This window comes from Rhinatrema bivittatum, chromosome 6 (genome assembly GCF_901001135.1).
Source record: "Rhinatrema bivittatum chromosome 6, aRhiBiv1.1, whole genome shotgun sequence".
Classification (NCBI taxonomy): Eukaryota; Metazoa; Chordata; class Amphibia; order Gymnophiona; family Rhinatrematidae; genus Rhinatrema; species Rhinatrema bivittatum.
In genome coordinates, this window is record NC_042620.1 from 349,195,428 (window position 1) to 349,220,502 (window position 25,075).

Here is a 25,075-nt window from a genome sequence, read left to right on the forward strand (position 1 = left end):
TTTATAAGTTTTACCCATCCTTTTGCTTTCTAGCTGAATTGTCCATTTGGAAGTGATGCTGTTGTTTTCTCTGATGCCTTTTTGTTGCATTTTATGACTAGCAATGTAGTTAGAGGTCTTTTATTATTTTGCTATAATGTTGACTTAGATGATCATTAGTTGCAGTGAAGAGAGAGAGGAAAGCCAGAGACAAATGGGGTCTACAGCACTATAACCTGGGCAGACTAGATGGGTCCTTATCTGCTATTATATTCTGTTTTTATGTTTTTTTCTAATGCTGAAGAGTGGCAATAAAAGTTGTATGTACGTAAACACCATCAGTGAAAATAATAAACATCATCTCCAAGTGTACATAAATTTGGCGGTCGAAAGATGACAGCCCTATGTATACTTCATGCACTTTTGATTAGATTAAATTAATTTGTTATGAGGAGACCAGTTATTTCTCTGTATGTCATGTATGCTCTCTGCTTTTTTCTGAGACATTTCAAGCTCTTCCCTTCTCTTAAGCATTTCTCCCATTCTCTAGCTTTCTCAAAGCCTGTTTGAAGAGTGAATCCTTATGATGTGTTTTAAAATGAAGCAAAAGTCATTTCTATCTGCCATCAGGTCTTTCCCCCAGGTCTGGACCTTATAAATACTGAATTACAGATTCTAATGCTTTAGTACAAACTTAGGTACAAACTTAGGGCCTTATTAACGCAAGCCTGCGATAGCTTGTGAAGGTAGCGCACGCCTGTGCTACCTACATCGGGGTGGAGTCGGCCCCGGAAGAGGAGGAATCGTGGCATCACTGGGGCTGACTCTGCGACGACGGCGAAAAGGTAAGGGCCTTTTCGCGTCCTATTTTGCGCCCAATAGCGCCACCTTTCATGGTGGCGCTATTGGGTGCGAAACCGGCAGCGATCGCACCACGGCGGTGCGATCACTGCTGGCTAGAGCAGGACCGCCCCCCCCCCGTTTCAACCCCGCCCCCCATTAGCGCAGTTTTCTAATGTATCGCAGGCCTGCGATACTTTAGAAAATGAGGCCCTTAGATTGTAAGCCCTCTGGGGATAGGGAAATATCAGCAGTACCTGAATGTAATCCACTTTGAAGCACTGAAAAAAGTGCGAAAAGTGGAATATAAATCTAAATAAATAAATAAAAATAGTAATGATTCAATAAAAATCATTGTTATCCATGGAATAAGTTATCATTTCCATCATAACAATTCTTATAGCAATCCAGCTTTTTACCAACGTGTCAACTTTTGCATAAGCAGCTGGATTGTTTCATGCCAGTAGGAGCCAGTTCTGCCCAGTCAGCCAGTCTCTAATAAATCAGAGTTCCTTAACACCTGACTTCTCTAAGTGGCCCCCTGTTGCCTTTTAAAGGAACATGATTGGATAGGTGTATTCTCAAAGTCATTCTTTACCTCCAAAGGTTATTTGTAAGGGATGGGGAATTTGTATGTGTGCATGGGGGAAGGGGGTGTACTCAGGGATATAAGTGTGGGCATGGGGAGGGTGAATGGATGTGTTTGTCTTCTAGCCAAAGGTGGGGGAAGGGTGTGTGTGTGCGCGCGGTTCACTTTCTGAGCCCATTTTCAGTCTGTGAATGTACTGACATTTTACGCATGTATATTTCCTATCTGTAGAGATTTCTGTGTAGATTTTCCTTTCTCTGGAATTCTGCATGCATAATTACTTGCAGCCAGAAATGTTGCACACATAAACTGTTCATGCATGTGCACATGAAAAAGGTGACAGATGGATATCATCATCGAGCACATAAAGCTTAGTGGCATCAGAAGCTGGGTTTTAAATTCCCATTTTTGGGTGCTCTTTGGATCCCTTTCACCTTTTTTATTTTATTTTTAGAGGCAAAGGTGTTCATTTAGAGGAAACAGACTCTTCCGTCAGCAGAGACAGTACCAAATGGTAACACTAAGCTGCAATCTGAGAGGGATCCATGGTTCTCTACCAGGTTAAATGGTTCAGCAGGTAGTTTACAGCTAAATAAAACAATTTTTGACTCCAATCATAAAATAAAAATACTATATTCGCCTTCTTTCTCCCTTTCTGCTGTGATATAGCAGGATCACACTTTTTTTTCAAACATGTTTTATGTTTTTATTTTGTTCAATAAGATAAATGCTGAAATATTTTTGATCAGGTAATGATGGTTTAGAGTAATCCTTAATTAATTTGCATGTTTTGAATAGATAAACCTCTGTCTCCCAAGGCATTGAAAGGATTCGAAACTACACAGTTTACCAAGAATTACTATCCTGTGGTAAGTTTGTTGTTTTTATTGGACAGTAAAATACATGGGGGTTTGAATTTATCAAAAAGGATTTGTATTAATCTAAGTTTTGAAACTTGTGAGCAGTAGCTCAAATTGTCAAGGCTTCAGTCCTAGCTAGTGTTTGCATTGAGAAAGTGCATCAGTAGTTCTGTCTTCAGCCAGGGACCTGAGGCTGTAGAGACCAAGCACTGGAGATAAAATCAGGCCGATGCAATATCGTGCGTGAAAAAATGCACATCCAAAATGGGCACCCGTTTTTCCAACACGCACATTCACCTCTCCTGGATGCCCAATGCAATATTCAAATGAAACTGAAATGAAAAGGACTCCAAAAAGCATGCAGTGTTCAAAAAAGAGCAGCCGTGATGTCATGATGTGAGTTCATAATCCTGCTAGTAAAGTATATAAATTGCTGCTTTGGGTCTAACTGTCCTTTTGTGCTCAATTCAAATTGGATTAGTGCTCCTTACTGACTGGTGTGGACTAGTGCCTCGCATTCTGATTTTTCAACATTGCAGGAAGATCAACATTGCTTCATTGTCATTCATAATACCGAAACGTTATTGTTATCACTATCAGATATCATTTTAAGAGGCCTGGATCAAAGTAGTTCATATTTATTAATTCTGTTGGACATATCGGCGACATTTGACACTATTAATCACGAATCTCTGCTTTTAAGAATGCATGAAATCGGGTTAACAGACTCTACACTTTCATGGTTTAAATCTTATCTCACCAACAGATTGTTTAAAGTAAAACTGGGATCGATGGAATCAGACATAGTTAATTTGCTTACAGGGGTCCCCCAGGGCTCTTCATTGCCACCAACACTTTTTAATATATATATGGTCCCACTATGTAAACTTTTATTTGGTTTAGGATTAGTTTATTTTTTGTACGCTGACGACGTGCAAAATTTGCTGCCTATTAAAGACTCATTACAATCCGCTCTGAAGACATGGGAAATTTATCTTGCCGCAATAAAACAACTCCTTACGCATAGGTCTCTTTCATTAAATGATTCTAAGATGGAAATTCTTCTCATTTGTCACAAAATTACTGAAAAAGTCGATACTGACATCAATTCAAGTCCTTCCTATAATATAAAACACGAGGTTAGAGATCTTGGCTGTATCTTGGATACAGAACTGAATATGAAAGCCTTTATTAAGACCACTATCAAGGAGGGCTTCTATAAATTACAAATTCTTAGAAAATTAAAGCCCCTTTTTACATAGTAGTGACTACCGAACGGTGTTGCAGGCTCTTCTTCTAACTAAATTAGATTATTGTAATGCCCTATTGTTGGGACCCCCGCTTCAACTATTCGACCATTGAAGCTGTTGCAGAATGCAGCAGCATGGCTCCTCACTAATAAAAGAAAATATGATCATATTACGCCACTACTGATGGAGCTCCATTGGCTACCGGTACAATTTCACATTCTATACAAGAGTTTGACTTTAATTCATAAATCGGTCTATGGCAATAACTCACATTGGTTAAATGCCTCTCTGCATCTACACACTCCACAACGAAACCTCAAGTCTTTGGGAAAAGCCCTTCTATCCATTCCTGCGCCTAAATTAGCTCACTTAACCGCAGTAAGAGAAAGAGCCCTCTCATTGGCAGGGCCAGCTCATTGGAATGCTCTCCCACTTGATATTAGGCTTGAGACAAATGTAAGCACTTTTAAAAAATCCTTGAAGACGTGGCTATTTGAGCAGGCATACATGCAAACCGGCCAAGCTTAAAAAACTTAATTTCCCTCCCTATTCAGTTTCTTCTTCGGTTTATTTTATGATTATTTTATATTTTTTATTATTTTATTTATATTTTATTATGGAATTAATCCATGATAATGTTTTCGGTTAGCTATATCTGTATTGTTTTAGTATGTTTATAATATTGTAATCTGTAATTGATGGGGGGTTATTTTACTTTGAGATTATAACTTTTCTGAGCATCATATATTATGTTTTAATTTTGAAGAATGCTTTGATTATTTATGTACAAGTCGTTAAGCCCGTTAAAACGGGCAACATTAATTTTATTTTTTTCAGTCCATTTTCGAACACAGCACCCTTCTACACTTTTTCTCCCTCACTCCCCCTTCCCCTCGTTCACTCACCCCCTTCCCTCCACTCAGTCTTACTCACCCTCTGTCTCCCACTGCCTCCCTCCCCTCACTCTCACCTCCCTCCCTGTCCCTCAGTCACTCCCCACCCTCTCTCAATCCCATCCCCTCTCCCTCAGCCCTCCTCCACTCCCTTTTTCTCTGCTCCACAACTTCTTACCCTTCCACTTACTCACATCCCTCTCTCACCTCCCCCTCATTCTCCCCCCTTTTCCCCCTCATTCTCCCTCTCTCCTTCCTCGCTACTGGCCGCCGTTTCTCGTCGCCACCGCCGCCATGTTGATATCCAGCTGCCGCTCGCCGCTGCTGCTCCTCGCCGCCGCCGTTGCCACTCCTTGTCCCTGACGCTCGACGCCGCCATGTTGATATCCAGCTGACGCTCGCTGAGACCAATGTGTTTGCCCGCACATGCGCAGTAGAGCTGCTCTCTACTGCGCATTTGCGGCACGTCGGTCAAGCTTCGTTTATTAGGATAGATTCCCTCTTATGTATTGTCTTTTAAAGAACTCTGTAAACTGGCTTGAAGTTATTTATGAAAATTTTGGTATATAAAATGATCAAATAAATAAATAGGTAAGATGTCTTTGATTTATTTTCCTAAATGCAGAGCTTGTTCATTGTGTTTATTATATATTACCTATGTTCCTTGCATTATAAATTGTTCACATTCCATTACTTTCAATATGGATTGATAGCTGTGGGTGTACAGATACCCAAGCCCTGGAAGCCAATGACAGGAGCTGGACTTGGGCGTCCGTTCTTGGTCCAGGCCTGTTGCTGGACAACCAATTCCTGGATGCCGGAGGTGGGAGCTGTACATGGGTGTCCATTCTGGGTCTGGGCCTTTCCCCAAACGCCCATGCTCTGGATGCCAAGAGCAGGAGCCGGACTTGGGCATCTGCTATGAGCATTGCCAGGGGCCTGTAAATGAAAGCACAAATTATTGATGTGTTTCATAAAATATTGATTTTCCCATGTGTTCATGGTATGCGTATGGCCTGTTCCTTTGTCCCCATTAATTGCCTGTTTTCCCATCTGTTCATGCTATCCATGTGGCCCATTCCTTTGTCCTTCCATTAAGTTATCCTATATTTAGGCAAACTTGGGGAGGGGGCAGAGATTGGATTTAAACATTAACTTCAGCAATGTTTAAATCCAATCTCTGCCCCCTCCCCAAGTTTGCCTTCAACCTGTTCAATGTAATTTCTTTGCTATTGTTACAAGTTACATGTAAACCGATTATGATGTTACGACGAATACCGGTATAAAAATGCATTAAATAAAAAAAAAAAAATGGCCTGTGCTTTTGGACTTCCAATATCTAATTTTGTCTGTCCTAGCTGTTAATTTGTATGTGCTTAGTCTGATTCATTTATTGGAAGTTATATTAACATTGAATTGTGTATAGTAAATATTCCTACATGTTATCTTGAATTGCAATGTTGTTTTGCAAACCCCTTTTTTATAGGTTACCAATGTTTTTTTATTTGCATTAACAGTTCTAAGGAGCAGAGATTGTCTTGGTCATGGCCAGCGTTGCAGCCAATAGTGCTAGGAAGGAACTGCAGAATAGAGCAGCAGAAAAGTGAAAGTTGGCTCAGGTGGAGAGGGAGGCTGGAGGGCAGGAAGAACAGGCAGGCCTCAGCGATATCCAAGCGCCACCAAAGCAAGCACATGATGTGCGGTTCTCGGACAAAGAGAAGAAACTCCTGTGCTGGCATGTTTGTGAGAGCTACAAAGTGCTCTTCAGATCGCACTTGATGTTAGCTCCCTGGCAGTCAAAACAAGAGATGCAAAACAAATTCAGCACCACTGGTGTGACTCATGCAGGGAGGTGAAAGAGAAGGCCGCCAAAATCGAAGCATCACACCGCAGGACCGGGGCTGGTCCTTCATGCACTCTTGTTTTGACCTGTTGAGCTCTTCATGTACACTCTGTGCCCTGAAGTAGTGGTTGGAGTACATACACCATATGGGTGCGACACCAGCCAGACAAAGTATGTTCTTTAAAAAGGCTCCCATGTTTGCATTTGATGTTTCTCTTTTGGATGCTTGGGTGGGTAACAGTTTATTTATTTATTTATTTAGCATTTTTCTATACCGACCTTCAAGGTTAAATACCTTATCAGATTGGTTTACATCGAACAGGGACATAAACAGTAAACATAAACAACAACAACTTATTATAATCAGGAGAAACAAAGTTACATTTAACAAGGACTGCAAAACTTGGAAGCTTAAACAGCTGGAAAGAAAGGCTTAAAAGGGTAGTAAATTAAGAAACTAAGACCTAAAAGTCCGTGCTAGTGCTAGTAGAGCTATTATGAAAGTACTAATGCTTGTGTAGTATTTAGAGGAGGATCGAGGTTCCGTTGCTCATGAGCAGGTTCGTCGTCTAATGTGTGTCTGAAGGGTCCGGGAAGGCTTGGCGGAATAGCCAGGTCTTGAGTTTTTTCTTAAATGTTAGTAGGCAGGGTTCCAGCCTGAGATCTGCTGGGAGGTTGTTCCAGATGGCTGGGCCTGCTATTGAGAATGCTCGGTCTTTGGTCGAAATGAGGCGCGTGGCTTTGGTTGTGGGGGGTTGTAGTGCTCCTTTGTAGTTTTCTCTAATCGGTCTGTTGGAGGTATGAAGTTTGAGAGGGATTTCGAGATCGAGGTGAAGGTGATTATGGATGGATTTATGTATTAAAGTGAGTGATTTGTGTAGGACTCTGAAGTTGACTGGTAACCAGTGTAGGTTTCGGAGGATGGGAGTAATATGTTCTCTCCGGTTGGTGTTGGTCAAAATTCTGGCCGTGGCGTTCTGTATCATCTGTAGTGGCTTGATGGTTGAGCTGGGAAGGCCTGTGAGGAGAGCGCTGCAGTAGTCTATTTTGGCAAATATTAAGGATTGGAGAACTGTCCTGAAATCATGGAAAAATAGGAGAGGTTTGAGTCTTTTTAATACCTGTAGTCTGTGGAAGCAGTCTTTGGTTGTGGTGTTAATCATATTCTTTAGATTGAGGCGGTTGTCTAATATGACCCCGAGATCTCTTACCTGAGTATGGGTGAGATGGGAGTTGTGGTGTGAGTTGCGTTGGGTCTGTGGAGTGAAGTTGTCCTGGTTGGAGGAGATGAGGAGTAGTTCGGTCTTCGAGGCATTGAGAACTAAATTAAGACTGCTGAGGAGACTGGTGATAGATTGTAGGCAGTTATTCCAGAGCGAGAGTGATTTGGTAATGGATTCTGTTATGGGAATCAGAATCTGCACGTCGTCGGCGTAAATGTAGTGAATTAAGTTGAGACTAGTTAACAGATGGCAGAGGGGGAGGAGGTAGACGTTGAATAGGGTGGGAGATAGTGATGATCCTTGGGGTACACCATGGGAAGAATTTGTCGACGGCGATTCTTTATTGTTAATCTTGACTTTAAAGCTTCTATTACTAAGGAAAGACTTGAACCAGCTGTGGGCTGTTCCGGAAATGCCTATGTCTGAAAGGCGATTCAGGAGGATGGAGTGGTTGACGGTGTCGAATGCCGCCGAGATGTCAAGGAGGATTAGAAGAAAGGAGTGGCCTTTGTCCAGCCCCATAATAATATGGTCTGTTAGTGAAATGAGAAGGGTTTCCGTGTTGCGTGATTTGCGGAAACCATGTTGGGAAGGGTACAGAAAGTTGTGATCTTCTAGATAATCTGAGAGCTGGGTGTTTACCAGTTTCTCTGTAAGTTTGGCTAAAAATGGAAGATTGGAGATGGGGCGGAAATTAGCTAATTCGCTAGGGTCCAGGTTGTGTTTCTTCAGGAGGGGTTTAAGGGCTGCGTTTTTTAGACTATCTGGGTACATTCCTTGACTTAAGCAACAGTTAATGATGTTGGTCAGCGCTCCAGAGATTGTGTTTGGGATAAGTAGCAGTAGTTTGGAAGGAATGCTGTCTGCAGGGTGGCTGGATGGTTTCTGCTTTTTAAGGATGGATTCGATCTCTTTGGTGGTTAATTCGAAGTTGTCCAACTTGACTCCCTTAAGTGTGTGTGTGTTGCTGACTGGAGCGGGCAGTATGGTCTTGGTTGGAAGGAGTGCTAGAGTATTTGCAATCTTCTGCTGAAAGAATAGGGCTAGTTTATTTGCTTTAGATTGAGCCTGTTCGTCCGGAATCGTTGGAGGTAGTGGCTTTGTGATTTGTGCAATATATGAAAAGAGGGCCTTTGCGTCATATTGGAGATCGTGGATTTTATTAGCGTAGTATTCTTTTTTTGCTTTTAGAATTAATGTCCTGTATAGATGTAGAGTTCCTTTGTATGATGATAGGGTAGATGGGTTGGGGGCTTTGCGCCATCTGTTTTCTTTGTGTCGTAGTTCTTGTTTTTTCTGTTTGAGTTCGCTGGAGAATCAAGGTTGATTTCCTTTTTTTGTTGGATTAATTACTTTGGAGACTGCTGGGCATAGTTTGTTTGCTACTACTTCAGTGATCTTGTGCCAGGAGAGCACAGCTGAGTTGGGGTTAGATAAATCCAGATGTGTAAGTTCCTTGGTGAGCTGTTCGCTGAGTATGTCTGAGGCACACGGTTTCCTGAAGTGGATGGTGGAGAGGTGCTGAGGGGTGTGTGATTGTTTTTTTATGGAGAGGGTGGTTGTTATCAGGAAGTGGTCTGACCAGGGGATAGGGGAACATGTGGGTTCCATAGTGCAGGAGAAATTGGAGTTGATGAAAATAAGATCCAGAGTATGTCCTGCCTTGTGTGTTGGCTTGTTGATAATCTGGGTGAATCCCATTGCACTGATTGCGGTGAGGAGTGTTTCACAATTGGCTGAGTAGTGAGCGGCATCGATGTGGAGGTTAAAATCTCCCATGATTATGGTAGGAAAGTCTGAGTTGATGTGCTTCATGATGGCTTCTATAAGGGGGGAGGCGTCTGCTTCTAGTAATCCTGGAGGGGCATATACTAAGAGTATCTGCAGTTGGTTCGATTTGAATAATCCCAATTCTATTTTGGATTCTGACTTGATTGTGTGCGATGTTAGTCTGAATTCTTTCTTGGAAGCTAGTAACAAGCCGCCGCCTCGTTTTTTGTGTCTGTGAATTGAGAAAAAGTCGTATTTGTGCGTGGGTAATTGGTTGATTAATGCTATGTCAGAGTTTTTTAGCCATGTTTCTGTGATGGCACAGAAGTCAGGGTTACTGTCCAAGAGATAGTCGTTGAGGATATGAGTCTTTTTTGTCAGAGATTGGGCATTGAATAAGGTTACAGAGAGCAAGGTTAGCCCTAGGAACTGTGTCAGTGGCGTGATCATGATTGGGATGAGAGACATGGGAGTTCTTGCCGGAGATTCTTGCACGTGAGGCATGCTGCGGAGTTGGCGGTGGTATCTGATAGGGATGTGTTGTGTTATCATTTCTTCAGGGGTAAGGCTGGTATGTTGTAGGTGAAGAAATAGTCTTAGAAGAAGGTGGTGGGGTCCTGAAGGCAATCTATATGGAGAAGTCACTTCGGTGGGATTCTGATGAGGGATAGTTGGGTGAACGAGGAATGTTTGGACTGAAGGTGTATCAGCTGGTGAAGGAGTATCAACTGGTGAAGATGAATTTGAGTACGGCGCTAGTGAGCAATGACTATGCTCATTTGGTCCTTTATAAGGTTGTGGGACAGTACTCAGTGTAGAGGGTGAGAGTATCGTCTTGTGCCCTCTATTCTCTCTTGGTTCGAGTTATGGGTTTTGGGGGTAATTTTCAAAGGAGTTACGCACATAAATGTAACTACTATTGTAGCAATTTTCAAAAGCCATTTACTCACGTAAAGTGCACTTATGCGAATAAATCCTATGGACGATTCAATGGCATATATTGTAGCAATTTTCAAAAGCCCACTTACTCGAGTAAAGTGCATTTACATGCGTAAAACCCAGATTTACGCATGTAAATGCTTTTTAAAATCTGGCCCTTTGGGTTTTGGGTTTGTCTTGGAGTACGGTCAGGTGTCCCTGAGAAATTGCCGTCTCCCTGGTCTGCTTTTGTATTGGTTGGTGTTCGCTGGGTTGAGCTGTTGAGACCGCAGGCGTGTGTGGCGGGGTGACGGGCTGCTCTGGGGGCTGCACGAAGGGGCGCACAAAGGGGCCAGCACCTTTGTTGTGCTCCTTCGCTGCGCGGCGCCTGGTGAGCTGTTAATTTAAAGGTCCCTCTCGCGGCTTCCGATTGGTCCGCCTGGGTTGTGGGCGGGCTGGACGGCCGAGCGGAGGGACGGCGTGGAGGAGGAGCGGCGTCGGATGTGCTCGCCGAAGACTTGCCGCGTGGTCTGCGTCCGGGCTCGCCGAGGGTGAGGGCAATTTCAAAGGCCTTACCCCGGCGGGTCTAGGCGCCGACCGCGCAGGCCTCCCTTCTTGCTCGGGCTCGCTGACGCTGAAGAGACGCTGAAGAGGATCGGCGCCTGGTGAGCTTTTAATTTAAAGGTCCCTCTCGCGGCTTCCGATTGGTCCGCCTGGGTTGTGGGCGGGCTGGACGGCCGAGCGGAGGGACGGCGTGGAGGAGGAGCGGTGTCGGATGTGCTCGCCGAAGACTTGCCGCGTGGTCTGCGTCCGGGCTCGCCGAGGGTGAGGGCAATTTCAAAGGCCTTACCCTGGCGGGTCTAGGCGCCGACCGCGCAGGCCTCCCTTCTTGCTCGGGCTCGCTGACGCTGAAGAGACGCTGAACTAATTTGTGTGAACTAATGACCTGCAACTTGTTTTTTTCTGTAGATCAAGTAGTCAACAATGTAGACTCACAAGTGGAAACTGATGTGGAAGGAGAGAGACAGTCTCCTCCCGCACTAGAATTCATTTTTCCAATGCCTATGCCAGAGTCCCCCTGCCCAGAAAGCCTGCTTGTGGAGGAGAGCCAGCCAGAGTCCCCGTTAACACGGACACTGGAGGAGGTCATTCCAGAAACTCAGGAATTGAAGACAACAGAGGAAGTTGGAGAGGGTGTGGATGGCATGCTGCCCATCATTGCGCTTGATGGGCTGGTGGCAGACATAGTGGTTGACCTGCTGGCACATCAGCAGTGGTACAACAAGTCTGTCGCCCAGGATTGGAATGAAGTATACTCTGTACTACTGGAAATGCATCGGGAGAATGCAGAGGTAGTGGCGACTATGGCCGGCTTGATGAACCATCTTATCAGTGCCATCCATGATATAGCCAGTGCCGTGAGGTTGGGGAGCCACACATGAGTTTAATCATTTTTTCAAATTTGCCAGCACAGACTATTGTAATGCTTTGCTACTAGGCCTACCCAAACCCTACAGTAAGACCACTGCAAATTTTACAAAATGCTGCAGCTAGAATTCTCATTAGAAAAAGCAAAAGAGATCACATAACAGATACACTTGCCGCTCTACATTGGCTACCCATAGAACAAAGAATACAGTTCAAAGCACTGTGCTTAATACACAAACTTATACATGACGAAAAAGCAGAATGGCTGAACACAGCACTCAGAGTACATGTCCCACTCAGAAATTTAAGATCAGCAAACAGAGCACTTTTACCCATTCCATCTGTGAAAACAGCAAGACTTACCCAAGTTAGGGAACGTGCACTGTCTCTAGCCGGTCCCACATTATGGAACTCCATGCCCCTCGACCTTAGACTCCAGAGTAATCATAAACTTTTCAAAACACAACTCAAAACCTGACTTTTCAAACAAGCCTTCAAGAAAGAGAATGACGCAGGCAATTAAATAAGGATAAGCGGCAAAAAGCACCCAGCGCTTATTTTCCAGATCCTACTGGAATTAGTTCACCCTATTTTTAACTGTAGTCAACCCTCAGGATGAATTACTATGAAACATTCAATCCCCCAAGTGAATTTCTTTAGATGTAAACTCTTGTTTGTTACCGAATAGAATGGCACCATCGATGTTTTATTATGAGTTATATTTTTCTTTGATATAGGTGCACTATTGTAAACCGTTATGATGGTAAATAACTTAATGACGGTATATAAAAACTCCGAAATAAATAAATAATAAAATAAAAATTTTTTGTTGTGTGTAAACAATGATTTACGTCTCTTATTTATGGGCTCTAGTTTTGACCAAGACGTCTGTCTTGCGCAGACTCAGGGCAAGGTCATGGCGATATACCACGTCCTACCTGGGCCTCCGTAAGGTCGAGTCTTCGGCCTGGATCTAGGCCTCACCAGTGGATACCTACTGGACTGGGTAAGTGGGGACTGGGGTGAACCATGTTTCTGGCATTTTCATGGTGGGGAGGAATGGGTAGAGGATAAGGGAATGCCTTTTATAGTTCCTTTTTATGTTTGATATTTTGAAAATGAGTAAAACATTCCACAAACAACCATGCCTGTGGATTAACAACTGCAGAAAATAAATCAAAAGAAAAACACTTTTTTAAAGCCCTTTATATTTAACACATATATCTATCAGCAGATTTTCTCATAAAGCTTACCTTTACCTGTTTTAGCTTATGTTTTTTTGCTGGTGAAATTTTCAAAGATATGAAGTAATATTTTTACATTTGTTGGTTTTATCCTTATGAAATTATAGTAAGTCACCTCTAGCCTATCTGGACTGTGATGTACCAGGTAATGATCTTGTATTGGGCCCCTCATCCCTCCATCCCACCAGGCTTTCTATAACTCCTCCACATATCCACATTTCCAGCCATAGCAACTGTTACTTACCGAGCAACCAGCCATCGCCGTATTTCCCTGTGGGGAAATCTGTTCCAAGTGACGAATGAGCAAGGATAAAGGAATCATGGTAGCTCCTAGGAAATCATGACACCTCATGCAGGATTCGAAGATGTGCATCACACACAACTTGCACATTCATGGACTGGAAGTGCTTGCGGTTGTGGAATGCACATTCCTGTTCTGCCTTCGGGGTCAGTGCAATATGGGTGCAGTTTATCATGCCCAACACATTGAACATCCCAGCTATTTTGAAGATCCCTCGCTAGATCTCCTGGATTTGCACTGGGTCCTGTGGATATGTGATATACTGTCTCATGCACTTCATCATCGTCCTCAAGTCTTGTCCCAAATGCCAGGAGAATGAGGACTGATTGATCCCTCCAGCAAGTCCAACCATATTCTAGAAACTTCTGTTTGCAAAAAAATGCAAAGCACACAGAAGTTTCACCAACCCAGGGATGGCATGGTTGCAAGAGGTGAGGGGGTCAATGTCCTCACGCAGATTCTCATAAAGGGCTAAAATTGCCCAAGAGCCAATAGTGCACCACTCCAGTCTCAGACAATCCAAGGAGGGTTATCCGTGGTCAAATCATACTTTGCCTGCAGAGTCTATGGATGGCGCTGGGCTGTACCTACAAACATAAGACATAGCATACGTTCATCTTAAAATTATGGCCTATCCAAGTAACAAGTACCTGGCAAGTACACCAGCACTGAATAGATCACAAGTCAATATTCCATTTCGATTAATATCAGTTTATGGACTTCTCCTCTAGGAACTTATGCAGACCTTTGGTATATCCTGTTATACTAAAGACTTATGCTCTGGGAATGAATTCCAGAGGTTAATTATGCATTGAGTGTAAAATATTTCTCCGATTTCTTTTGCATATCGGTGCTTGTGCAGCCACATGGTTGGCATGGCCCTCTTGTTTTCCATCATTATTGTTTCCATGAACAATTGCCCTCAGTTGTCTGGCAGTCCTTTAATTGGGCTTGCACACACAAGTGAAAAGTCAGCAAGACAAAGAAGTGCGGGATTTCCATGGTGTAAATGCCAGCAAAGCTTTAACAAGCCATCAGCTATTGCTAGCCCTTGTACAATAACACTAAGGAAAGGGCTGGAGCAAATTATCAAGCTTAAAAAACTCATTATGGACGCATAAGTTTTGGATGCATGTTACTGCATGGGGGAGGGGGGTAATGGCTAATTAATTCATTTATTTAAATGGAATTTAAATATGATCAGCGCTATTTGGTGTGCGCTGGTTTGCACATGCATTATGGATGCGCTAATACCTTTATTGCATGGGGCACCCATTTCACGTCTCTAAAACACATGTCCCAGTGTGGGTTAACCGGTGTGCTAGCTTGAGCACACGAAATTGCATCGGCCTGAATGTATTTAGTGCATGCTGTATATGCCGGTATAATCAGAATTATTAAGATAGTGCTTACTGAACACAATATTCAGCAAACCTTTGAGCAGGAAAGTTACCCAGAAATTCAGCAGCATCTAGCTGGATGAGTCTGCCATTTTCTGGGTAAATTTATGACAACAGTGTTTCTGACCAGACTCATCCAGCTCAGTTTATCTGACTAATGCTGAATGCTGGCGTTAGCTGGCTGATTTTGGCCACGACCTTGCAACACTCCCCCTCTCTCACCGCGTGTCATGGCCGCCAGGACCAATCACTCACCCGCGGCATTGGGTTGGTTCTGAGGCTCCTGCTGGAGCAGGTAGCCTCCTCTGGCATTCTCCCTGCGGCCATGGCTGCTGCTAGGCCGGCCGCAGGGCCCAGCACGGCTGGGATGACTCCTCCCCCTTCCTGGCTGTCTTATAGCTGTGCGCGCGGCTGAAGATAAGATTTAAAGGGGCCATGACAGGAAGTTGTCGTGGCTCCCTCCTGAGACTCCTCCCTCAGACCTTGCCTTGGTATTGAGGCTCTGTGCTTGGTTTCCTGTGCTCCGTATTCCTGGATTGCTCTGTTCGTTGTCCCGCTTCTGCTTCTCCTCTCTGTTGGATTGATTCTTTGGCTCCTGACCCTCGGACCGGCTGTGGTATCCTCTGGCGTTGACTTCGGATTGGCTTTGGACCCTTCTCCTGTGTTGCTCCTGGACTGGCTTCGGACCTCTCTCCCGTCTGTTCCCGGACCGGCTCTCGACCTCTCTCTGGACTTCGACCCTTGGACCGGCTTTGGACTATCCTTTGACTTCTACTCCCGGACTATCTACGACCAGCTGGAGTCGCCAGCCATCTGGAATCCACGACCTGCAGGAGGCGCTTGCATCCAGACCTTCATTAGTCTTCAGGGAGTTTCTGAAGTCCCAGCGGCCGGATCCCTATGGGCTCCTCCTGGGGGGATCATGAGCTTCCAGGGTGAAGTCTTCTTTCAACACTTACCTCATCGAGCCTTGCCCTCCAACGGTAGGGACCTAATGGGTTATCTGTCCGTTTGGGTAGCGCCAACTCTACCTCAGAACAGGGGTCCACCTTCTGATTTTGTTACACCGCGCCTCTTTTAATCCAGATAAATTTTAGCTAGGTTATGACTTACTGGGGTAAAATATTGCAGGTGAGAAGGGCAGGAAATTCAAATCTCAGGGTTTTGTCTTGCTAACTTTAAAATTAGCTGAGCAAACCTTTCTGAATATTGACCTCATTCTCTATAACAATAGCTTGTTCTGCAGTAATTGCTTTTATCTGTTTATAATGAAAAGTAAATCATTTCACGTGGGTTTTCAGCTTGATTGATTTATTCTCGTTTTCCCCAGCGTGTACAAGTTAACTGTTAGGAGCATAAAACTAGTAACCTGAAAATTGCTGAAATGAGTCAGATGAAAGGTTCATCTGGTCCTCATTCTTTCTCTGACAGTGGTGAGCAGTGGGTGCTTAGAGGAAATTTATATGTGGTTAGGGTATGTGCTGAATTATTCATCTGCTGTTATGCCCTTCCAGTTTTAAGCGGTCCTGGTTTAGGGATACGTTAAACCCAAGGTGACGTCCCTGACTGTTGTGTTTAATAATCTATGATTGATTATTGTCTCTATATTTGTCTGATTCCTTTTTGACACCAATTATATCATTTGCCTTCACAGAATCTAATGGCAGTGAATTTTACAGGCCAGCTACAGGCTGTATTAATGCACACGTCCTGTACATTTTAAACTTGCTACCTAATAGTTTAATCAGTTGTCCCGTAAGTCTTGTATGTTGAGATGTAATGAATCCCTAATTATTTTCTCTGCACATTCTATGATTTTCTTTCCTTCTTTATTTATTAGATTAATACACTGCCTCTTCCCATTGGGCTGCAACATAAGATATAGCAGAAGCATAAAACAAAATGAGATGTTTCACACAACATAATATATTTCCCCTCAATCATCTGCTTTTACATATCAAAGAGTCCTACTTTTTTGAGTCTCCTGAATTGTTCCATATCCCTTTGTCTTCTTTGCCCTTCTCTTTACCTTTTCCTGGCATTCTATATCCATTTTCAGATGGCATGAACAGAACTTTCCATGTACTATAGTTTGCTTCAGTCATATAGTAACATAGTAGTGACGGCAGAAAAAGACCTTAAATGGTCCATCTAGTCTGCCCAGCAAGCTTCCCAAGGTATTAACTGCCGCTCCGTGCAGGTTACTCCCATGTTTCTCTTAAGGGTAGTAACTGCCGCTCTGTGCCGGTTTAGCTTTTTTATTTGTTCCCATCCTCTAGCCTTTTAGGGATCCACAGTGTTTATCCCATGCCCCTTTGAAATCCTTCACAGTTTTAGTCTTCATCACTTCCTCTGGAAGGGCATTCCAGGCATCCACCATCCTCTCAGTGAAGAAATATTTCCTGACATTGGTTCTAAGTCTTCCTCCCTGGAGTTTCAAATCGTGACCCCTAGTTCTACTAAATTGTTTCCAATGGTAAAGGTTTGTTGACAACTATGGATCATTAAAACCTTTCAAGTATCTGACGGTCTGTATCATATCCCCCCTGCTCCTCCTCTCTTCCAGGGTATACATATTCAGGTTCTTCAACCTCTCCTCATAAGTCATTCGATGGAGACCACTCACCATTTTGGTCACCCTTCTCTGAACCGCCTCCATCTTGTCTCTGTCTCCTGTGAGAGAGAAAGAAATCTAATAACCAGTACTATATCTGTCCAGAGTGTGCACTGTATAGAAAGGCATGAGTCTAAAACCTGTAGTATCAATCAGTTTGCAGAAGTTGTAAATGTTTCACCCAAGAACTATTGCTGAATAATAATTATTGAAACCCCTGTGAAGAGTTCAGGGCCATAGTTGGTCAGGAGACAATGCTGTCTTATGCCCGAGAACTCTTGCATTCTTGCAGGGCTCACAACCAACAAGAATCTCTTCCATACATGAAACTTACTATTCAGTTGTGGAAGTTTCTTTCCTCCTCCCTCCCTCTGTCAGTGGATTACCCATAGAACAAGACGTTCACTGTGTTAAGGGGCTATGTCTTTTTATACAGGTCTATTTTTAGGAAGGATTTAAAAAAGGCATCTTTAATAATAAACAAACTATCACATGTCTAAATACAATCTTTGAACCCTTTTTGCCTGTAAAGGGAAAATTGATGAAATCTTTCGCTGAATATATAGCTTGTTAAATCCTCTTTAAACTTTTGCTAGATAATTTTCTTGATTTTGTCCACAGCAGAGAGGATTTTGGTTTGAAGTAGTGCAGTTATAGCTCTCATACAAAAGCTGTCACAGTACACCCCGAATATCACTTCTGAGATAAAAACAGGAATGCGTGTTACTTTATGCGGGGCACACCTATATTGCTGTAGAAGGTGAAGCTTATTGCAGAGAGGTTGGATGTTTTCTTAAGGGGCCCATTTGAACTCTCAAGCCCATCTCCCACATAAGGGCAATCGTCCACAAAAAAAAAAGTCTTTTGATTGGCTTGTTTGACATTATCCATTGTCTCCTCTGTGGTAGTAGCTGGGGAAGTCCGTATGCTTCCTACAGGGGCCCCAACTCTCAGAGAGACTGCATTTAAAGCTTAGATTCATGCCTAAGAGTAGAATTTATTTCAGGTATCATTCTCTGTAGTGGCCTTCCATTTTCCATAAAATATGGTCTGCTGGAAGCATAGTCTGAGACCTCTAGTTCTCATGAAAGTAATGGGGAGCAGTAGTTCATTATCTGAAGAGACACTTTAGGCAGACTTGGGTTCTCAGAATTCTTCTAAACCGCTTTCCATCAAGCTGAAGGTATATTCTAATAGAATGGATCGGTTGAGAATTCTGATTATAGTACTCATCACTGCATGTTGTCAAAGAGAGATTTCCCCAGGCTGTATTCTGTTCATAAAGGGGTCAGTTTAAAAAAAAAAAGTTCAGTGCTTCATTTAGGATTCAAAGTTTTAGGCCCCTAAACTGAGACAAATTTTCAGCTGAAAATTTCACTAAATGCAAGCTTCTAAATTTAAGCCTGTAATTAATTTTTCTAGATTTTGGTATCTAGTATTGAAAATCAGTGCTGAATGTCTAACCTTTTTTCCCTGCCCTAAATCTTCCTCTGAATAGGTCTGCTTTTTAGGCAACTGTATTTACTGGAGGTGCTCAGTAATAATAAGACTCCTAAATTCAGGCTCTCAACCCTAGTCGCTTTCCAGAGGGGCTGATTTAAATTGCTAGCTATAACATTAGGCACCTAAACCTTTTGAAAAATAACCCCAAAGGTTAAAACTAGACCTAACTATAATTTATCCTGTCAGAATATTGCAATAATACATGGAAGAATTCTTGTAAAGCAAGAGAACCTGACTTAATTTCATACTGTCTTGAATTGGTGAAATGTACACAAGTGAGTGTGCGGCAGATTTTAGGTGTTCCCTAACTTGCTCCTATTTCTTCATAGTTGATATTAAATGGTTGTGATATTGGCACTTGTAACTCTTGAGATGTAGTCATGGGTGTTAAGTGTTACCTGTGTTGACTGAGCTGGGAGTTCAATGTGACATCTTCCTGCTGCTCATGGCTAAATGTCTTATCTTATAATGCCTGACTCTGGCCGAGTTTCGCTCTCTTACATAGAGCTGCCTCAGGGGCAGTCAATTAAGACAGGACTAATGCCTGCAAGGCCAATGTCACAATAGCATATATAAGCTCATCTAATACCTGTCACATTTCGGAATGCTGCTTTCTCAGAGCAGTTTTAATTAAAAACAACCTCAACCCAGAAATGCTGATTCAGTGCATTGAGCGTGGCTGTGAAAAGTACCAACTGTACTTTTCACAGCCACGCATAAAATTTTATGCGAATGTTTGTTGGTCGACGGCGCTGACTACAGACCTCGTTTGGATTACTATTGATGACTGCGGACACAATTGGTTAAGACAAATTACAATTGGTACTTTTCACAGCCACACCCAATGCACTGAATCGGCATTTCTTGGCTGAGGTTGTTTTTAATTAAAACTGCTCTGAGAAAGCAGCATTCCGAAATGTGACAGGTATTAGATGAGCTTATATATGCTATTGTGACATTGGCCTTGCAGGCATTAGTCCTGTCTTAATTGATTGCTCCTGAGTCAGCTCTATGTAAGAGAGCGAAACTCGGCCAGAGTCGGGCATTATTAAATAAAGGGCTTTTCCAACTACCGATTCTCTTTGTTTCTACTGCTACACAGCCAACTGGATTGGCTTCCGCTTTGCTTCTTGGGTCCATAAATGTCTTATCTGCACCTTTCTGGACTATGTTTGTGTACAGTTTGGGGATTTCATGTCTTTAAATATTAGATTACTCAACCTTGGTTATCAACATGCAGATATAATTCAGGTACTAGCGGCTTTCTTTGATCTATGCTCTCTTTTCATGGCACTGGTTTTTGCTCTTCAGCCTATGTCAGAGCATCATCTGACCTTTGGAGTTGACAAGAATTAGAATGCTGAGGTCTGCAGCCTTTGAGATGCCCTGCACAGACCTCAGTTCCCCAGGTCTAATTCTATGTGTGGTCCAGTTACTTTTTGCCTGCCATAATTTTACTGCTGTTTTTTGTATGACTTAAAAAAAAGGGCAGTTACTGCAGATCTACTTATACTGTCTATTTCACTTAGAGAAAAAAGGAACAAGTAGTTTTGATTTATTTATTTTGTTTTGGGTTAATATAAGCATAAAGGATTCAAGGTGCTTATGGTCAAAATTACTATAAATAATTGTAGAAGTGCTATAAATGTTGCTACAAATAAATATTCCACATTTACTCCCTTTTCCCTGTAGGTATTGCAGAATATTTTGGACACTGAACGAGACTATGCTAAAGAACTTAATTTACTTCTGGGAACTTACCTGAGACCGTTACAATCTGATGATCAGTAAGATATAAGTTATGTTCTGTCTCTCTACCTGTCTGCATAATCGATTCTTCAAAGACCAAGAATTGTTATTTATAATTATTACATTTTATCTTAATCACCTTGGATCAAGTAGTGTGGTTGCTATAAGAAAAGTGTGGTTGCTATAAGAAAAGTAATCCAAGTGCCTGTAACTAAAAACTCACCTGAGCTAAAAAATTCTAACGTATCCTTATCAATTAAAAAAACAGAATGAAAATACAAACAAAAAAACAAATTTTGAAATGTTTGTATGCTAATGCCAGAAGTCTAAGAAGTAAGATGGGAGAATTATAATGTATAGCAGTGAATGATGACATAGACTTAATTGGCATCTCAGAGGCATGGTGGAAGGAGGACAGAGAGGAGCACCCGGGAGGCGGTGTGGCGCTTTATGTCCGGGATGGCATAGAGTCCAACAGGATAAACATCCTGCATGAAACTAAATGCAAAATTGAATCTTTATGGGTAGAAATCCCTTGTGTGTCGGGGAAGACTATAGTGATAGGAGTATACTACCGTCCACCTGGTCAAGATGGTGAGACGGACAGTGAAATGCTAAGAGAAATTAGGGAAACTAACCAAATTGGTAGTGCAGTAATAATGGGAGACTTCAATTACGCCAATATTGACTGGGTAAATGTATCATGGGGGACACGCTAGAGAGATAACGTTCCTGGATGGAATAAATGATAGCTTTGTGGAGCAAAGCTATCATTTATTCCATTATCATTTATTGGTTCAGGAACCAACAAGAGAGGGAGCAATTTTTTATCTAATTCTCAGTGGAGCACAGGATTTGGTGAGAGAGGTAACGGTGGTGGGGCCACTTGGCAGTAGTGATCAAAATATGATCAAATTTGAATTAATGACTGGAAGAGCAACAGTATGCAAATCCACGGCTCTCGTGCTAAATTTTCAAAAGAGAAACTTTGATAAAATGAGAAAAATTGAAAAAATTGAAAGGAGCAGCTACAAAAGTAAAAAGTGTGCAAGAGGCATGGTCAATGTTAAAAAATACCATTCTAGAAGCACAATCCAGATGTATTCCACACATTAAGAAAGGTGGAAAGAAGGCAAAACGATTACCGGCATGGTTAAAAGGGGAGGTGAAAGAAGCTATTTTAGCCAAAAGATCTTCATTCAAAAATTGGAAGAAGGATCCAACAGAAGAAAATAGGATAATGCATAAATGTTGGCAAGTTAAATGTAAGACATTGATAAGACAGGCTAAGAGAGAATTTGAAAAGAAGTTGGCCGTACAGGCAAAAACTCACAGTAAAAACCTTTTTAAATATATCCGAAGCAGAAAGCCTGTGAGGGAGTCAGATGGACCGTTAAATGATTGAGGGGGTTAAAGGGGCACTTAGAGAAGATAAGGCCATCGCGGAAAGATTAAATGATTTCTTTGCTTCGGTGTTTACTGAAGAGGATGTTGGGGAGGTACCCGTATTGGAGAAGGTTTTCATGGGTAATGATTCAGATGAACTGAATCAAATCACGGTGAACCTAGAAGATGTGGTAGACCTGATTGACAAACTGAAGAGTAGTAAATCACCTGGACCGGATGGTATACATCCCAGAGTTCTGAAGGAACTAAAAAATGAAATTTCAGACTTATTAGTAAAAATTTGTAACCTATCATTAAAATCATCCATTGCACCTGAAGACTGGAGGATAGCTAATGTAACCTCAATATTTAAAAAGAGCTCCAGGGGCGATCCGGGAAACTACAGACCGGTTAGCCTGACTTCAGTGCCAGGAAAAATAGCGGAAAGTGTTCTAAACATCAAAATCACAGAACATATAGAAAGACATGGTTTAATGGAACAAAGTCAGCATGGCTTTACCCAAGGCAAGTCTTGCCTCACAAATCTGCTTCACTTTTTTGAAGGAGTTAATAAACATGTGGATAAAGGTGAACCGGTAGATGTAGTATACTTGGATTTTCAGAAGGCGTTTGACAAAGTTCCTCATGAGAGGCTTCTAGGAAAAGTAAAAAGTCATGGGATAGGTGGCAATGTCCTTTCGTGGATTGCAAACTGGCTAAAAGACAGGAAACAGTAGGATTAAATGGACAATTTTCTCAGTGGAAGGGAGTGGGCAGTGGAGTGCCTCAGGGATCTGTATTGGGACCCTTACTTTTCAATATATTTATAAATGATCTGGAAAGAAATACGACGAGTGAGATAATCAAATTTGCAGATGATACAAAATTGTTCAGAGTAGTTAAATCACAAGCAGATTGTGATAAATTGCAGGAAGACCTTGTGAGACTGGAAAATTGGGCATCAAAATGTCAGATGAAATTTAATGTGGATAAGTGCAAGGTGATGCATATAGGGAAAAATAACCCATGCTATACTTACACAATGTTAGGTTCCATATTAGGTGCTACAAACCCAAGAAAGAGATCTAGGCGTCATAGTGGATAACACATTGAAATCGTCGGTTCAGTGTGCTGCAGCAGTCAAAAAAGCAAACAGAATGTTGGGAATTATTAGAAAGGGAATGGTGAACAAATGGAAAATGTCATAATGCCTCTGTATCGCTCCATGGTGAGACCGCACCTTGAATACTGTGTACAATTCTGGTTGCCGCATCTCAAAAAAGATATAATTGCGATGGAGAAGGTACAGAGAAGGGCTACCAAAATGATAAAGGGGAATGGAGCAGCTCCCATATGAGGAAAGACTAAAGAGGTTAGGACTTTTCAGCTTGGAGAAGAGACGGCTGAGGGAGGATATGATAGAGGTGTTTAAAATCATGAGAGGTCTAGAACGGGTAGATGTGAATCTGTTATTTACTCTTTGGGATAATAGAAGGACTAGGGGGCACTCCATGAAGTTAGCATGTGGCACATTTAAAACTAATCGGAGAAAGTTCTTTTTTACTCAGTGCACAATTAAACTCTAGAATTTATTGCCAGAGGATGTGGTTAGTGCAGTTAGTATAGCTGTGTTTAAAAAAGGATTGGATAAGTTCTTGGAGGAGAAGTCCATTACCTGCTATTAATTAAATTGACTTAGAAAATAGCCACTGCTATTACTAGCAACTGTAACATGGAATAGACTTAGTTTTTAGGTACTTGCCAGGTTCTTATGGCCTGGATTGGCCACTGTTGGAAACAGGATGCTGGGCTTGATGGACCCTTGGTCTGACCCAGTATGGCATGTTCTTATGTTAATCCGCTTGAATGCAGAGAAGTGAAGGCCATTAAATCAAAAAATATAATGTGATCCCTTTTTATTGGACTAACTTCATGGATTTCTTGATCAGTTATCATAAGCTATACTCTCTTCATTGGGTTCAAACAGAATGAGCAGGTCAGAGCTAAAGATGACACTGCCAGAAAGTACAAATGAATAGTATTATATGTTACATATCACCTAAACTAAACCTTTGAGCTAACATTTATATAGCTATGTAGATAATAACCCTTGGGGCTTGATGTAATAAGAAACCAATCTGGTTCTTGAAGGAGGTGGCTGACATAATAAAAGCAAAAAAAATCAGCATTCAGGAATTATAAAGGATCCATAAAAGAGGAACTCAGTAAAACTTAAGGAGATGAAAAAAGCAATCAAGAAAGCAAAATGTCTGACAGAAGAATGGCTTGTCAAAGAGGTAAAGCGAGGTGGCAAAACATTCTTCAGATACATCAGAGAAAGGATAAAGGTCCAAAGAGGTATAGTGAAATTGAAAGGTGACCAGGATCAATGTGTGGAGAGAGACAAAGAAATGGCGGAAATATTAAACAAATATTTCAGTTCGTTGTTCACTAAAGAAGACCTGGGAGAAGGACTGTCACTAGTTAACAAGACTGTTTACAGAAGCGAATATATGGTAAGAGCTAGGAAAACTGAAAGTGGACAAAGCCATGGGGCCTGATGAGGTTCATCCCAGGATACTGAGGGAGCTCTAAGATGTGCTGCTGGGTCTGCTGCGTGTCCTGTTCAGTAGATCCCTGGAAATGGGAGTGGTGCCGAGTGATTGGAGAAGAGCGATGGTGGTCCAGCTTCACAAGAGTGGGAGCAGAGAGGAGGCTGGCAACAACAGGCCGGTTAGCCTCACCTCAGTGGTGTGAAAATTAATGGAGACCCTGCTGAAGGAAAGGATAGTGAACTATCTACAATCCAGTGGGTTGCTCGATCTGAGACAGCATGGATTCACCAGGGGAAGGTCCTGTCAGACAAATCTGATTTTTTTGATTGGGTGACGAGAATTGGATCAGGGAAGAATGCTTCATGTGATTTACTTGGATTTTAGTAACGTTTTTGACATGGTCCCACATAGAAGACTCATGAAAAAAATGAGAAGCTTGGGAGTGAATGCCAAGGTGGTGGAGTGGATTACAAATTGGTTGACTGATAGACAGCGTGTGATGGTAAATGGAGCCTGCTCTGAAGAGAAAACGGTATTAAGTGGAATGCCAGAGGGATCGGTGTTGGGACTAGTTCTATTCAGTATCTTTGTGAGTGACATTGTGGAAGGAATAGATGGTAAAGTTTGTTTATTTGTGGATGATACTAAGATCTGCAACAGAGTGGACATGCCAGAAGGAGTAGAGAGAATGAGATGTGATTTAAAGAAACTTGAATAGTAGTCAAAGATA

The 25,075-nt window shown here is 42.2% G+C and overlaps 1 protein-coding gene across 7 annotated transcripts in view; it reads left to right on the forward strand.

Moving 5' to 3' along the window:
- Positions 1–25,075, forward strand: part of ARHGEF6 (Rac/Cdc42 guanine nucleotide exchange factor 6) — a 386,722-nt gene that overhangs the window by 80,357 nt on the left and 281,290 nt on the right. For all 7 annotated transcript variants that reach the window (XM_029607806.1, XM_029607805.1, XM_029607803.1 and 4 more), the window contains 2 exons: positions 2,207–2,277; positions 20,348–20,442. In XM_029607806.1, the coding sequence (XP_029463666.1) occupies positions 2,207–2,277; positions 20,348–20,442 (166 nt within the window). The remainder of the gene's footprint in view (positions 1–2,206; positions 2,278–20,347; positions 20,443–25,075) is intronic.